At 41.1% G+C, this 16969-nt stretch overlaps 2 protein-coding genes across 2 annotated transcripts in view; one reads left to right on the top strand and one right to left on the bottom strand.

The window, feature by feature from the left end:
* LOC123974965 (protein Wnt-2b-A) overlaps window positions 1-10685 on the bottom strand; it is a 38554-nt gene extending 27869 nt beyond the window's left edge. Inside the window, exons 1-2 of the mRNA XM_046056029.1 lie at window positions 10641-10685; window positions 9219-9292 (exon numbers count right to left, since the gene is read on the bottom strand). The gene's annotated coding sequence lies outside the window, so the exon portion shown is untranslated. The remainder of the gene's footprint in view (window positions 1-9218; window positions 9293-10640) is intronic.
* fkbpl (FKBP prolyl isomerase like) lies at window positions 9162-16917 on the top strand. The gene is made up of 4 exons (XM_046056031.1): window positions 9162-9274; window positions 14859-15026; window positions 15147-15445; window positions 16161-16917. The coding sequence occupies exons 2-4, from the start codon at window positions 14861-14863 to the stop codon at window positions 16824-16826; spliced, it is 1131 nt and encodes a 376-aa protein (XP_045911987.1). The 5' UTR covers window positions 9162-9274; window positions 14859-14860; the 3' UTR covers window positions 16827-16917.
* The last annotated feature ends 52 nt before the right edge of the window (window positions 16918-16969 follow it).

The following is a 16969-nucleotide window of genomic DNA, read 5'->3' on the forward strand; positions in this document are numbered from 1 at the left end:
GGTCCACCGGAAGAGGAGGGACTTACGCTCTCTATTGTATGCTGAGCCACGTTTCAAAGTGATGCCATTGAAACGTTGTGAATGCATGCTACTGAACAAAACGAGGATGTTTCAATGACTTCATCAACAAGATGGAAGACATAGTTTATGTGGCATAAACAGACACTCATGGACAAGCAAGTGACCAGACTACCTCCACATCCCAGACATCCAAACAAATCAGCATACACTCTGTGACACATGCCCGTGCAATGCTTCCCTGAAATTGTGACTCATTGATCAGACATTCGTTATCATTGTTTCTGGTGATAGTGAGACCACTGACACACACTTGAAGCATGTGCTCTGCTGAGTGTGTAATCAGAGTGTAATTAGTGTAGTTCTTAAGAAAAATGATGAGGTTTATGTTTATGATGAGGTTTATGATGCTCATACAAGCAAGTGGAGAAGTAAATTCACTTTTAGGGCTATCACATCCTTTCACCCCATTAGAGACTTAAGTTTAACATCATTTTGTACAATATTCTGGTGTTCTGGTCGTGCCTTAATGTTACTGAGGTTAAAGCCAGCTCATCCTGTGTGTTCCTCCAAGCCCAGCAGGCAAGCCTGAAAGACTCTGCAGCCCTGTGAGTCTGTCTCTGCCCTTCAATTTCCTGCCTTGTTAAATCCTGGACAAACCGACTATTTTGATTTCAGCTGGGATGGGATGGACAGTGTTTCAATAACTTTTGTATTATTGACATTAGCATGTAATGTCAGAGTAATATCACCACTACACACACATACGGGTTTAAAGCTTTGACCAATTGGAAGTAGTGCTCACTCAGAAGTACACACTGTATGTGCTTTTGTCATGAATGTTTGAGCACTGGTATTATCTGAAACTTTTGCTGCACACACTACCCTGCATGAAAAAGTGATGCCAGTTTACCAGCTCCATTTTTAAGCCTTTGTGACTGCCAGGCTGATGTCAAAATTCTGCAAGAAACTGTCGGCATCAAAATGAAAACATTTTCTTGGTGAAGAACACCAGATTTCACGCCATATTTCAACAAAAGTTGTGTTGTTGCCGGCTGAAGCAGTCCAGTGAACGCTGGCATGTCCTTGGCAGCAGGCTGGCACTTGTCCTGGACTGTCAGAGTGAAATGTTGCCCTTATGTCAGCTCTCAGTAAACTCTGCTATCTCTGACTGTGATGGACGGGCCCTTTCGTGGTCTCTGGAGATCTGACTCACATCGAGATACATCGAGGCTTAGATCAGCCTCTGGACTGCTTTAAAGGCCTGGAACCATTACCATTGTTGCTGCCAGGTTTCAGAGGGGTGAGGATCAGAGAGCTTTAGGATTCTTTTTTTACTTTGCTGCAATATATTTTAGGCAGAGGTGGAAGAAGTACTCAGATCATTTACGTAAGGAAAAGTAGCAATGCAACAATGTAATGTATACTCCATTACAAGTTAATGGCCAATTTGTATTTTATAAGCTTGTCATATGTGTTTCTTATATAAAATCTTAATCTGATGTGTAACTAGTAAATTTAGCTGTCAAATGAATTTAGTGGAGTAAAAAGTATATTTCCCTCTGAAATTCAGTGGAATTTAGGTATAAAGTGTGATAAAATGGAATTATACAAGTAAAGTGCAAGTTACTTTACTTCTGCTTTACTACCTTCCTACAAGTTAAAGTGAAGTGTTGGGTTCTTTCATCTGGATTGCTTATATTTTGAAATTAGCTTTATATGATTATATATCTAATACATTTGAGCCCACCCTCCCCCTGGGAGTCTCCTGATGCACATCTGACCTGCTCTACCAACCAAATGTTGCAATGCATGGACATCTCACCATGTGCTTCTAATCCAGCTCCAAGGTCCTCTTTGGTGGTCTTCTGTCTCTCCATTTTCCTACTATCAGCTCTCGCATGCATCCTGTCCTCTTCACTTAACTCCAACAATCGTCCTAAACCTTGCTTGTTCATCCAGCTGACCACTTAATAACTAATAATTTATTTCTTACTTCAACACAATTCACCCAGATATAACATTGCTAATGCTCTGTCACTTTGCATCAATTTAAAACAAAAACAATTTCAATGATAATATCTTTTGTATAATGCGACTGGTAACAGGGAAACCACTAGCTAGGTCTGCAGCTAACAGTTACTTTCATTATCAATAGCTGATTATTTTGTTGATTAGTACATTAATGGTTTTGACCATCAAAGGTGAAATATTTAAATTACTTGCTTTGTCCGCCCAACAGTGCAAAACACAAAGATATGTAATAGATTATCATACGAGACAAACAAAAAAAGCAGTAAATGTCACACTGGAGAAGCTGGAACTGGCAAATAAGAGACCTGTAGAAAATTGGGACTGGCATCTCAAGTGCATTTCCCAAAATGTCCAAGCATTTCATTAGTTCTTGCTCATCATATATCCATGAGGGCACTGATGCGGAGTTAAAAGTTGAATACTTGATTTCAATTTCAAGAATATAAAACCTGAATTTCTGAAATTACCAGTGAACAATCGACTCAGGTTGAGCTTCAAGTAGGTTTTTTGTACAAATGACAGAATTTACATGGCGTTGCATGAGCGACAAATTAAGGGTCTTGTAAATCCCGCAGACTGCCTTATCGGCCTGCTCTCTGTGGGATTTGAAACAGACGCTCTCTTGCTCGTTCAGTGTGTGTACGTATGCGTTTGTGCCCTGTAGCAGACTCTTAGCAGGGGAAACACATGTCCACATTAAGCGGTTTCACTGATCAAGCTGATAGGACTGGAGATGAAAGAACAGAGCGGGAACTCGCCCCCACACCCTCCACCCCCCCGCTATCAGTGCTGCTGCTGCGAGCTTTCAGCAACAATACTCAATGAGTCTGCTCATGTTATCATTAAAACTGTATGTCAGTGTAACACTGCTGCTTACAAGGCAGAATAAAATACAAGGGAGACATGATCAGAGTAGATATCATTGATTTGGATTGGGTGATTGTGAAGCACATGATATTTATTCAGTTTTCAACTCAAGGTTTTGTTAAGGCCTCCAGAATGAGAACAATGAACCGGAGAGAAAGAGAAGGAGGAGAGCAGAGGAGTGACTGATTGCAGGGCATCGGACCAAATGGGAACCAGAAACTGTGAGATGTCAGAACTACCATGGATTTATACTTTACCTGCTCCCCTGAGATCTGCCACACATACACCCGCTCCAAGCAGAACAAAGGCGGGGGTTATGAAAAAGTATGGGCACCAAGTCATAGGTCAAACGGTGCGAGAGGGTTAGTTAAAGAGGCCTACAAAATTGAGTGAGAGATGGATAACCAGAGAGTGAGAGAGCTGGGTCTGAGAAGAAATCAGTAACATCAGCTGGGTCTTATTTAGATCAACCTTTTGTACTCTAAAAGGAGCCCTGTGCGCACGCCTGTACATCTGCCCTCCGCATGTTGGACTGCAATGGGTGGGCTACCCTTTACTGCCTTAGCCCTCTACTCACACTGCCCTATATCTTGCTCCGGGGCACAGGAGTGGTCAGACAACTCTGTATAAACTGAAACCAAAATGGTTCTTTCAGGGAAGATACTGACTGTAGGGATAGGTCATGTTTTTTTTAAATTTCAAATTTAAATTATCATTAAATTATAAAAAAAATCAAAAAGTTTTTTGCAACTATCGTCTTGTCTTAAATATATATTCCATTGTTTTTACCGGCGCCTGGAAGGACGCGTCACTACCAGGCATCGTAAAATGTGTCTGTGGCACGTACAGTTCAGTACTGTGAGATGGGCTAGATGCTAGGTTGCATTAAGGTTGTTTATTGTGTGTGCTGCTGCAGAGGAAATAAAGTTTCTTCATTATGAACGCCAGCACAATGTCTCCCTACCATCTTTCTGTAGCAGAGTTACCAGTTACCAGCTCCCAACTTCGCATGTCTGGAAAAAGGTAACACAGGTAAAGCTAGCTCTCTCACTGTCTCTGTCTCTCTTTGTGTATGTGGTGGGGTTTTTCAAAGAATGGTTGAATAGTTCTCAGTGAATAGTATTTTTGCTTGAAATGTCCATCCTTAATTGATTGTGATACTTTTTTCAGAAATAGCACCATTAAACACCACATCATAAAACACCAACTTAATGGTCTGGACATGAGGGTAGAATGCTAGACTCACACCTTCCTAAACAGATAATCTACTCCCAACTGCAGGCAAGCCAGCAGGCACCTGGAAGTCTGAAGAAAAGGTACAAGGACAACATCAAGGGCAACCTCAATACGTTCCACATCAACACCACTAACCGGGAGGTCATTGCTCAAAACAGAACATACGGAGAAACAGAGTCTCTAAAGGAGCTGTACTTCATGAAGAGGATCTCTGACAGGCTGCAAAAGACAAGGATCAGTCTATTCAGCCATGTCAAGAACAACAGATAGGACACCTCAGGAGGACAATCACACTCAACTCAGAGTAATTGCCTATATAAAGGTATACATACTCATCCATATATTCAGTCATATAGGAAATCATCTTCAACAACTGTGTAAACGAATAATACATGCACATAAAACTCTTTAATTTTTTATACTTTGCTCAATAGCTCCTTCATCATATTGCAGTGGGCAAAACTAATAGCCAATATCCACATTACACAATAAAAGCCAGTATCCTGCCTGTCATTCAAGTGCTGGTATGTCATTTCCTTGAGCCACTGGCTAGTGGGCAATTTACTACCACCCAACCAAAGCCCTTGTCTGGTTGGTGCGGCTTGTCCCATCATACACAGCTTGTTGAGAATGCTGCGTGAAACCACCAAGTGTAACTGACAGACACACATGACAGCTTACAGGCCGGTTAGCTGTTACTTTGACTGGAAGCTGGTCTGAATTAGAGCCCCTCGCCCCCTTCGCGGACCTCAGACCCTGATCCAAACCTAACTCCAGTATAAATCACAGCCGGGCCAGGCAATTTTTGACTCCTGACATTTGTTTCTTTTCATTGGCCAACCTGGCCTTTCTCTTGCTCTTTCTCACTATCTCTGGCTCTCCGGCTACCTCTCTCAACCCACAACGAGTGAACAGACTTTTTAAGAAGGGATGCATGTGGGCGTGCCTCACCTGAGCAGCTGATACATCCCCAAGTTAAACCTCCAGGCCAAACAGTCAAGGTCTCTCCTAAACACTGCTGTAAAATATTAATGGATATGTACTCAAACGCTGCATCATCAGTGATGTGCTGTTTACTTTCATTACAGCTGACAGATTGCCTGTAAAGAGATTACTTGCTTAATATTCTCAAATAATCTTCTGCAGATATCTGACAGGAGTGAGCACAGAAATTTATCATCTACAGGAAATAATGGACATAATTGCATGCAAGCGGTGTGACATGACATGAACAGGTGGCAGGTGTGTGTGTGTGTGTGCACATATGGTGGTCACTCACTGGTGGTGGTATACACCAGCTGAAAAGTCTAACTGGCTTTATCTAAAAGTGCTTAGATGGTATTAAAAGGTCACGTGTACTGCCAGACTGTATGTAGGCATGACTGTTCGAGGAGAAGCATATCCAGATGTGTGCTAGCATGCATGCGTGCGGAGGCCTAATGGCCCACAGTGACGTTCTCTGATCACACAACACACACACATACAGACACACACACACACACACACAACAGCAGAAGAACACATGAAAGAAACTCCTCAGGCCCCCTCACAGGAAGTCCCCATTACAACGTGTGCATCGATAAAGACGGTCCCCCCATCTGCCCTGTGGCTCCCGATAGCCATCTCCTTCCCTCAGTGGGTTCCCACTTAGGCTGCGCAAGTCCGACTGTATAACTGGCCCCCAGAGAAACAACATAATGGAGTTAACTCTGTTTATGCTCCAGATAAAACAAATTTACCCTTACTTAATGCCAGATCCTCCATATTGCTGGTGGGCAAACTTATTTAAATGTGTTCAGTAATGGCAAAATAGTGGCACACTTTGAGTGCACAAGTGTTTGTGTGTGTGGGAGGGAACACATTTAATCATTTTACATAGTCACACTAAAGAACAACAGGCGGGGGATTCTTCATTAGAAGTTAATATAGCCATAAAGGATGTTAGAGGTATTGTCCATGGTAGCTTGAGCAGTGGGAAGTGCTGAAACATCATTAATGTCCTTCAATCATATCGCTTTTGCATATTTCACCATGCATATTTATGTTAACCATGGCCTTAACAGTTTCAGGAGAGCATGACTTACCGTATCTCACAAATGTGAGTACACCCCTCACATTATTGTAAATATTTGATTATATCTTTTCATGTGACAACACTGAAGAAATGACTACAATATAAAGTAGTGAATGTACATCTTGTATAACTGTGTAAATTTGCTGTCCACTCAAAATATCAAAGTCAAATCAATATCAAAGTCTTTATCAAAATCACACAGCCATTAATGTCTAAACCACAGCCAACAAAAGTAAGTACTCCCCTAAATGCAAATGTTTGTCTTTGAGAAATAGACATATGAGTGCTGCCAGCATTGCTGCAGAGGTTGAAGGGGTGGGGGGTCAGCCTGCCAGTGCTCAGACCATACGGCGCGCACTGCATCAAATTGGTCTGCATGGCTGTCTTCCCAGAAGGAAGCCTCTTCTGAAGATGATGCACAAGAAAGCCCAAAGTTTGCTGAAGACAAGCAGACTAAGGACATGGATTACTGGAACCATGTCCTGTGATCTGATGGGACAAAGATTAACTTATTTGGGTCAGATGGTGTCAAGAGTGTGTAGCAGCAACCAGGTGAGAAGTACATAGAGAAATGTGTCTTGGCTACAGTCAAGCATGGTGGTGGGAGTGTCATGGTCTGGGGCTGCATGAGTGCTGGTGGGGCTGAGGAGCTATATTTCATTGAGGGAACCATGAATGCCAACATGTACTGTGACATACTGAAGCAGAGCATGATCCCCTCCCTTCGGAGACTGGGCCGCAGGGCAGTATTCCAACATGAGAATGACCCCAAACACACCTCCAAGACAACCACTGCCTTGCTAAAGAAGCTGAGGGTAAAGGTGATGGACTGGCAAAGCATGTCTCCAGACCTAAACCCTGTTGAGCATCTGTGGGGCATCCTCAAAATGAAGGTGGAAGAGTGCAAGGTCTCTAACATCCACCAGCACCATGATATCATCATGGAGGAGCAGAAGAGGACTCCAGTGGTAACCTGTGAAGCTCTGGTGAACTCCATGCCCGAGAGGGTTCAGGCAGTGATGGAAAATAATGGTGACCACACAAATATTGACACTTTGGGCCCAATTAGACATTTTGACTAAGGGGTGTACTCACTTTTGTTGCCAGTGGTTTAGAAATTCATGGCTGTGTGTTATTTTGAAGGGACAGCAAATTTACACTGTTATACAAGCTGTACACTCACGACTTTACATTGTAGCAAAGTGTCATTTCTTCAGTGTTGTCACATAAAAAGGTATAATCAAATATTTAGAAAAATGTGAGGGGTGTACTCACTTTTGGAGATGCTGTAAGTGTGCATGTAACACTGCCACATAAGGTTGCAATACAATAATCTCGTCACTCTGGGAGTTGAACTGGCAGCCTGTTTGTTTTTTACCTTGCAGTTGGAGCAGTCTCATCATGACATTATAATGTAGATGAATGGCCCGAACCTGGCAGACTCTACTCCGTCACTACTACTGGAAGAGAAAAGCCATACTTCACTGCTTGAGCAACTCTACTGGCAGTCAGTCTGAATTACAAGGCAGTGTACCGAGACGGGCTTCTTTCTTTCATTGATCAGTCTAAATGCAATCCTTGCATGACAGTGATAGATACAAAAAGCTATGTGTATTGGTGCCACAAGTAGTAGAGTCATGCCTTTCACCCTCCTTAGAGCTGTCTCTCTTGACCTTATGGTTTCAGTGGCTCTAATCAGCCTCAGGATCAGCCTTGATCCCCACTTGACCTGGAAACCTCAATAAATCAAACTCCCCTGGACTGGCCACTCATTGTTACAGGTGGAATGATTCAGATGTGTACCATTGCCCTTTTTTTTTTCAAGAGGACAACGCTGTTGTTCGTAGGGTTTGGTCTGAGCTTGACATTTAACTTTTGAACACAGTCCAGTGGAGGAGTCTTAAGGAGGTACGCTGATCCCTTAGTTTATCTCGTTTGTCTAATGTACTAATGCTGAGTGTAGGAGCCACTTAGAGTAAAGCTTCTGCCTTCACACTGCGTTTACATAGTGAAGTCTGAGCCTGTTGTGAGTGTCTCTCACTATAAACAACAAACAGCCCAGTGGGAGTAAAACTAGCTCCGGTTAAGGTGCTCAGCACACTGACACATACATGCACGGACAACTTTTTGTGCAGCGATCCCTCTCGTCGTGAGGGATAAACACCCTGTCGTGTGGCCCGATCTGTTTATGAGTTAGCCTCTGGCCGGCCAGGGTTGTGGAGGTTGTGTGTGTGTGTATATGTGTGGGTTTGTGTCTGAGAGTGTTGGGGAATGTGTGATGGAGGGATTACAGGCGAGCTGGCCGCTGCTTTCATGAGGAAAATACAAACAAACACAGGCAGAATGTTAGACAAGCTCAATGTTTAGAAAGGTTTTTTGTGGGGGCGGAGGGGGGATAGGTTTGTCTTCAAAGTAGCCTGTTGTCTATTCCTATTAAGATGATGGCTACCATATCATGGCTTTAAAGGACACTCTGTCCGTTTATCACCTTCTCTCCCTAACTCTCTCTCTCTCTCTCTCCAGAGTGAATTGTGTTGATAGTCTCTGTGGTGCGATTGACATTCTCTGTTAGTTCCGCTGTGTGATCCTGCTGGTGGTTGGTCCATCTTTAGCCTCGTGGGAAAGGTCTCCACCCAAATCCACATCTATCTCTCTATCTCTCTATCTATCTCTCTCTCTATCTATCTATCTATCTATCTATCTATCTATCTATCTATCTATCTTGTGTTGTCCAACATTGTTTCCTTTGTTCTGATCTTTTATCTCCTCTTCTTCTTCTATCTGGAACATTCGTCTTTTTCGTTCACCTGTCTTACTCCACCTTTTCCCTGAATGACGCGTGTTGAACCCCTCAGAGAGGGTAGCAGAGGCCGTACCAACCCTCTGAGCGGCGCAACACCCTGGCTACCAAGGTTCCAGCTGTTCCCTGGACCCAACTACTGGCAGGCTGCAACACCCTGCGCCCTGGGATCCATGCTTCTGAACTTACCCACTGGGATGTTTCACAAGAGGCCAGCTGGGAAGTCAGAGGGAGCCAAGAGGAAGGTGAGGGAGTTGAAGGAGCTGGTCGATAGGAGAAGCAGAGGAGAAAGAGATAATATTGGTAACACATGGAGAGGGATTTAAAGAAGTGAGGGTTCTGGTTTGTGTGTGAGAAAGAGGGAAAGACAGACAGAGAGTTATAGAAAGAAATGGTGGGAGAGTATGCTGAGATGCATACAGACAAACTCTTTGCTTCCCTTTGTACTCATAAATGTAAAAATGCAGTCGAAGGTATTTGAAAATCTAAATGCAAGCGTTTTTCTCATATTGTCAAGAAACGTTTGAAATGCACAACAATTAGAACGTATAAGCACTTGGAAAGAGTGAATTTTTAGAAATGTAGCAATTACCTACTATGTTTAAATTACCCTACATTTTGATAACTGTTACTGTATTAAGCATGTGTAGCAGGCAACATCTTGCAACTGATACTAGAACAATATATCGTACAGCTCATCATTACTTGGCTTATCTTTTCAGTGCATCTTCATTTATTAAAGCACTAATTATGAGTGCTATTGGAAATCTTGCCATTTAACATGTCCCTTAGATAACACACATATTTAGATTGTGTTTATCTTTGCTCTTATTTAAATACACAAATACACAATCCACACTGACCCAGATTAATTTCCATCAACAAACAACAAAACAATCCAAAGTTTGTTTTTTTACTTCACTCTATTACTTTATACCCATTTCTCACATATATTAAAATATCAAGTGCTCAAAAATGTTTTATCAGCAGTATTACCTCTACATATGAAATTTATTACAGAGCAATAAAGCACACAGTTGAGCACTAGCCTCTTATATTCTCGCTTATTCAATCCAGATAAAACATATTTCTCCTCTTCTTTTTGGTCCATATTTGGCTCTGGCTGAGTGCATGTGAGCACAGTACATTTGGGAGTAACTGTTTGCTACAAGTATTATGATGCACATGCTGCAAAGCTGCTAGAGTTAATTTACATTTCAAAAATCTCACACTGCAAAATAACTGAAACCAGGTTACATCACCCAACCAGTGATACTGACCACATCACGCTATATGTACTGTACCTGTCTAAGTAATGTTATGTATGTGTATTGCTGGGAAGAGAGAGACCCCTACTGAAAAGTCAGGCTTGTAATGCACACATACGGTATATACAGTATATGGCAGTGTAACATGTAATCCACAAGAAGAAGAAGCAGCTTTTTCTGATTATGTCTCAGGGTGGGTTAGGGAGCTATAAATAGCATTAGTCAGCCTTACAATCACACAACTACTGGTTCTTACTCTGTCAAATGTTTTTGTTTGTGGGTCCTGTTTTCACCATCTCTGTGCATCTGTTTGTTTATGTGAGTGGCTGCATCATTCACTCACTGTAGGGAACTCATATCTCTTCACATTTCACGTTGTCCGCAGCTGCAGCTTTCTTTCTCTTTACCTAGTTGTTCTTGGTGGTGTCTCTAAAAAGAGCCTTGATGACAATAATGATGACTGTGATCAATATTTGAAGAAAAACATTTTTTTTAAGCAAACAACATAAATATATATGTCCATATTGAGACAGAACTATCTTAATAAGGATCCCTTAGAATGACTTTTAAATTATTTTACTGTGACCAAGCTACATAGACTGCACCTTCGGTTACATGAAACAGGCAATTTACTGCTTCCATCTGGCAAGCTGTGACCATAAAACATCATTATACTCTCATTACTATTAAATATAAAACTATTCAAGTTTTTTTTCATTCTGTTTTTGAGAAGCTATGCATCCACACTAACCTGGAAAAAAGGTGTAAACAGAAGTGTGTGAATGCAGCATGTCTTTCCCTTTCAGCAACAGTTTGCTTTGTGAGCCAGAACGGCAACTTTAGATCAAAGCTAAATACTGCCACCTACTGACATTGAATAGAAAAACAGGACATACAATTGTCATCCTGAACAATACCAATGTGGTGGTCACAAATTAGTTTTTTTTAAGGACAAACGGATGTATAGCCCATATATTTCCAATTCACAACTCTTATATATTTTTTTAACTCACAGAGACACTCTTTATTATCTCAAGCTCAATCTCTGGAGTAAAACTATAGAACAGTCTCAGTGTGGAACAAAAGCCATGTCTAAACATAAATCAGTTTAAAATTATATCGGCCTATATGGATGTAGTTTTCACGGTTACAGGCAGGAAGAAGGGGTGACCAATCACTGAGGTTAGGGTTTGTTTTCAGTTTCGTTATTATTGTTGTTGTTGTTATTTCACTTTTTTGAGTTGCTGAGATTTGTTCTTTCTTCATATGTGTTCCTGTTTTTTTCCTCTTGGTCAGATTTTTCTGTTTTACATATTGCATTTATTGAAGGATAGCCCCTTGAAATGCAGCATCTCATTTTCAAGGGGGGTCCTATAACACAAATACATAATGAACAAATACAAAACAGAACATCACAAAACTACATATATTACACATTTACAGATAACACGCACTCCCACTCTCACCCACACCCAACACCATCAGTTAATGCAAGGAAAAATAAAAAGTTATACAATCCTATAACTTAAATTATATCAATTGAAAATCAACTAACATTCAACCCCAAAACAAAATCAAATTATTAATTACTCCGAGTGTAAGTCTTAACAAACCAACATAGTTATACCTGATAGCATTAATAACATGAACATCCTGTTTCAAGAGACAGATCTAAAGATGACAAGAAGCAGCGAAAAGTGCTGATAGATCTTAGGGTAGGATTAAGACTATTCCAATCACATAGTGCTTTATATTGAAATGATTTCCTTCCAGCTACAGTAAAAGTTCTAGGTACAATTAAAAAGGGATGTTGCATCTGTGGATATGGAACTCTACAAGAAACTAAAAATTGTTTCAAGTATGGAGGACAGTTAAAGTAAACACATTTGAAAATAAACTTTATCCAGTGAAATTAAGCTAAATTCGCTATTCGAAATTAACACTTAAATAATAATAATAAGGTTAAGGTAATAAAGTTTGGCATTTATGAAGGCTACTGCAATGTCTTGGGCTACACTGATGCCGATAAATCTGCAATACTCTGTACTTCCTTTCTGTCAGGCATTCTACAGACATAATAGTTATTCCTTTAATTAATTTTTTCACAATGTAAAGACAATCTTGGACTCAACTTGAAATTAGCAAAATTGTAAAATTGTAAATCTTAGACAAATGTGTCCTAGCCTACTAAAATACCATTTATGTTTTAGTATTACAGAGGTGAAGCTCTCGCCATCAATGGATGCAATCTCATTACTGTAGCAAGTTTATTACCTTGTGTCATACTCATCAAGGGTCAAACAGGCCCCATATAAGAGGTCAGATTGCATCTCGGATTACCTTCTTCCTTTCTGTATCTGTCTCTGTTTGTCTCCCTGTCACAAACACACACACACACACACACACACACACACACACACAGTGTGAAACCCACACTGGCTGCCTGGCGTGGTATTCCTCTGATAAACCTAATGGTTTCTAGTGTTCAAAAGCTAGAGCACTAACTCATACGGACAGGGCAGATTAACACACTGGCCTTAAACGCGAGTGGTACAAGTCAAAGGTCAATACACAGAGAGTAAACTGTGTGCGTGTGTTTGGGAGGCAAATCTCTAGTAAGGTGTAGCAAGATACAAAATCGTTTTCTAAATCCTGGGTGGTACACTTTTTTTGACAAGCATGCACTACAGTTTTGACCCATAATTCACCATTCAGCATCAATAAAACTCACCTAAGCATTATTAGCACTATTGAGGATATAGACTGTTTTGAGCACACACAAACACACACACACACACACACACACACACACACACACAAAGATTTAGATTAATCCATATACCAAATAAAAATCAGATTTTTTTGCGTGTGTTATTATTATCTGCCATTTCATCGTTGTCTTTGTCTGTTTGTGCGACGAATTAAATTACATGAGTGAGGCTGTTCTATGCATAAAACATTGACAGGAAAAAACTAAATCCAGCATAAAATAATTTATACTCCGGTACAGCCGGCGGCAGTAATGCACCTACGAGCTGGCTTCGCAGCCGCCATTATACACAGAGAAGAACAGGAGCAAGGCGAAGAAGAAGACGAGAAAGGCGAAAGGTAGCTAACTTGCGTGGTGTGTTTACATTCTGACCATCTAAGACTTTATTAGTTTCTGATTGATAGGATAGCTAGTACATTAAGTAAGATGTATACATTTTAGCAACGATCACTTAACTGTAGCTGAGCAGAATAATGAAATCCTGTTGCTTTGGATTACAGCCATAGCTGCCTGATCGGTTTTATCAGGCTAACGTTAGGTAAGGTAATGTTGCGTTAATGCGCTCGGTAAAATATATTATACATATACTTTGCAGCAACGGTCACGCTTAAACAAGAGACCTCCCAACTCATTGTTTACTGTAACGTTACTTAACTTTCTGTGGCTTGTCGAAATATTCTCATAAAATAATAACTAAGGTTAGCTTGGGAATGTTACAGTAGCTACATGAAACAGACTTTGATAGCGAACGTCGATCCCTCATGCTACGTTTAAAATAGTGATTGTGAATCTCTTAGTATTCTTGGAACTTGGAACTAAGCTGTCATACTGAGAAACATTTCTTTGTAATTTAGAAATTGGTATTGTCTTCCTGTCTCTAATCAGCCACCTGTCTACTGGTTACTACTTATTATTTATTCGTCATTCTATATTTCAGTGCTGTTCATACTATTATATTGTCATATTGTATATACTGTATATATGTCATATCCACCTACCTCAAGTACTTAACACCTGCACCCAATACTAATTTATTCCAGCATCCTTTGCCCTATGCTCCATGGCACTGTGTACATGTATGCATGTATGTGTGTATATCACATCCACCTCATACATAATATTAATAATGATAATAATAATTTACTCCTGCATCCTTTGCACTCTGCTTGTTGCACTGTTGTCTCGATCTGTCTACTTTATTTTTATTTTGGTTTATAGTGTGTATATGTGTTCTGTATTCTTTAGTCTGTGTCTGATTTTATTATTGTATGAGTAAGCACATCGTGAGCAATGTACGATCCAGAGTCAAATTCCTTGTATGTGTACACATACCCGGCAAATAAAGCTGATTCCGATCGTTATTAAACATGTTACACATTCGTACTTGTTGACATGCATAATTACATAAGCGTAGTTATTGTAACACGTTTCACCACATATTATACAAATAAATTGAAAAAGGGAAAGAAAAGAGAGAAACACTACTTTTAACCATGTTGACCGCTACACTATAAATATGAAGCACTACATGGTGAATGCATGGTATGAGCCGAGAGGTACCTCTGATTATCCCAAAGGAGATGATGCCATTAGTCCCAAACACAAAATAAGTTTGTGCGGTGTCTCATGAAACACTCCCTGGATGGGACAGTAGGCTTGTTTGCTGCTGTAGTGTTTGTGATTGCTTTCACATGACTCAAAAAACTTTAATCATCATGTGCATTCAAATGGATGTCTGAACAGAAGACATAATCATCTTTTATTTATGTCTTAATATTTTTACGCACCCAGGGATGGATCCTGGTCACCATTTAGAAACACTGCATCACAATGGTGATCATGATGCTGTGAATGTCTCCTCCTGGGTGTCGGTGTGTCCCAGAGGCCTCTGGGAAGTCCAGCAAAGGCGAACGTGTGAGGGGAGTCAACAGACTGTTCCTAATTCTGGAAATGACGCATGTATGATGCTTTCTTGTAACTTCTCTTCTTCAGTATAAATGATCAATTTTCAGTCCATGTTGTTTTAGAATAGAAATGTGTATAACAATCTGGCTCACATGACGGCTTTGTCTCTTCTAGCGCGTTCATCCAGGTACTGTCCAAGGTTGGGTTCCATGTGTCGAGTACGAGTGTGGCTCAGAGCTGACATGGATAGAGCAGAGAGTTTAGTATCAGAAAAGGGAAACGAGAAGCTGTCAGCCCAACCTGACCAGTCACTCACTGAGGTTACACAAGCAGTGGCCACGGCCTTCCCGAGGTGTCAGGACTCCGTGCTGCAGGTCCCACTGGGTGACTGGACAACACTGAGGCTAGGGGAGGGTCAGTGCGATATCACAGAAGCATGCGTGGAGGGGATGAGAGCAGGAGAGAAATGTGAGGTAAGAATGAAGTTAGGACTGATCAATAAATAATCTTAATCATTTGTCAACTCCTAGTGGCACAATAACAATGTACTAAATTTTTATAAGATTCTATGCAAACTAAGTAAAAACAGACTAAATCAATCATGTTTTTTTGTTTTATATATGTGAAGAGGACAGGGTATTTGCAGGGTATCAGATATTTGCAATATCCTGTCATGGATTGAAAGCTTAGGGCTACTGGTAATAGATGTTTTTCTCTCTGAATAGTATTTGTGGTGTATAATCTAGAAAGTTGGGTGGACTAAAAGTAGATTTTTTTTATGACATGGTCGTGCAAGATGATGCTGTCATGTCGCCTCAACACCTGAAACTGTGATGAAAAAAGTGTGATACAAAAAGTGTGATACAAAAGGTACTCTGTTACACTGTCAAAGGTACTCTGAATACCTTTGACAGTGTAACTGTCACCCACATTTCTTGCATCCACTCAACATTTTCAGTTAGCTATTTTGTTTTGGTAAACTGTTTTGTCCAAGGGCACTGGAGACAATTTAGTTTCTATAGCAGAAAATAAAGCTTGTGAGGAAAGAAGGGTGAACTCAAAATGAAAAACACATAATCGTTGGATTGCAAGCTTACAAGTTACTAATAATATTTTCTTTATTCTTCTTTATTTTTTCAAGCATGAGAAAGTATACAGCCAGTCTAATCTTTATGTTTTGCTTCTCAGATACTGATTTCTCCGGTGACAAATGGTCCAGATGTCTCCGTTCCCCATCCTGCTGAGGAAAGCCTGCCTTTACGTGCGACAGTTGAACTCAAAGCTTTCACACCCGGCAAGGAATCCTGGGAGATGTCTCCTGCCGAAAAGTGGGAGTGGGTGAAGTCGCACAAAGAGAGGGGTGGAGTGAGATTCAGGAGCGGGGATGTGTGGGGAGCAGCGGACAGCTACAGTCGGGCCCTCAAACTTCTCATCACACTCTATGGCCATGTAAGAGAGGTGGAGAGAAAAGGACAAGAGCAGGGAGCGGAGGAACAGAGAGACACAGTTGATGAAACACAGCACCTTCCTTCAGCTAGTGAATTCAAAACCATCAAAGCAGAGCTCCACTCAAACCTGTCCCTGTGCCAGCTTAAACTGAACCAGCCAGAGAAGGCTAAGGCCAGTGCGGGTAAAGCTACTCAGCTGGAACCAGGTGGGGCTAAAGCCTGGTACCGGCTGGGCCAAGCCTGCCAGATGGTGAATGAGCTGGAGGAGGCCAAGGAGGCATTTAGGAAACTACTGAAGCTGCAGCCAGAATCGCCTGCTGCGTTGAAGGCACTTAAAAACATAGCAAGTAGAGAAAAAGAGACAAAGGCTCAGTTGGGACTTAGACTCAGCAAAATGTTCAGCTGAAGTTCAAATATGATTATTTTATTGCCAGATGTTGTCTGTAAAACTGTATGTTTCTTCTCGTGAATCACCAGTAAATGGAAGAGCGTCTACAGCCACTGCCTGAGCTCAGAAGTAATCCCCCCCCCCCCCCCCCCCCCCCCCCC

This window comes from Micropterus dolomieu, linkage group LG08 (assembly GCF_021292245.1).
Source record: "Micropterus dolomieu isolate WLL.071019.BEF.003 ecotype Adirondacks linkage group LG08, ASM2129224v1, whole genome shotgun sequence".
In the NCBI taxonomy this organism is placed as follows: domain Eukaryota; kingdom Metazoa; phylum Chordata; class Actinopteri; order Centrarchiformes; family Centrarchidae; genus Micropterus; species Micropterus dolomieu.

What these genes read in the sequence shown, in the direction of transcription:
- fkbpl (XM_046056031.1), top strand. Translation starts at nt 14,861, where the DNA reads ATGGATCCTGGTCACCATTTAGAAACACTGCATCACAATGGTGATCAT. An exon ending in TAATTCTGGAAATGACGCAT is followed by an intron (nt 15,027 to 15,146) that starts GTATGATGCTTT and finishes TGTCTCTTCTAG; the next exon opens with CGCGTTCATCCAGGTACTGT. An exon ending in GAGCAGGAGAGAAATGTGAG is followed by an intron (nt 15,446 to 16,160) that starts GTAAGAATGAAG and finishes TTTGCTTCTCAG; the next exon opens with ATACTGATTTCTCCGGTGAC.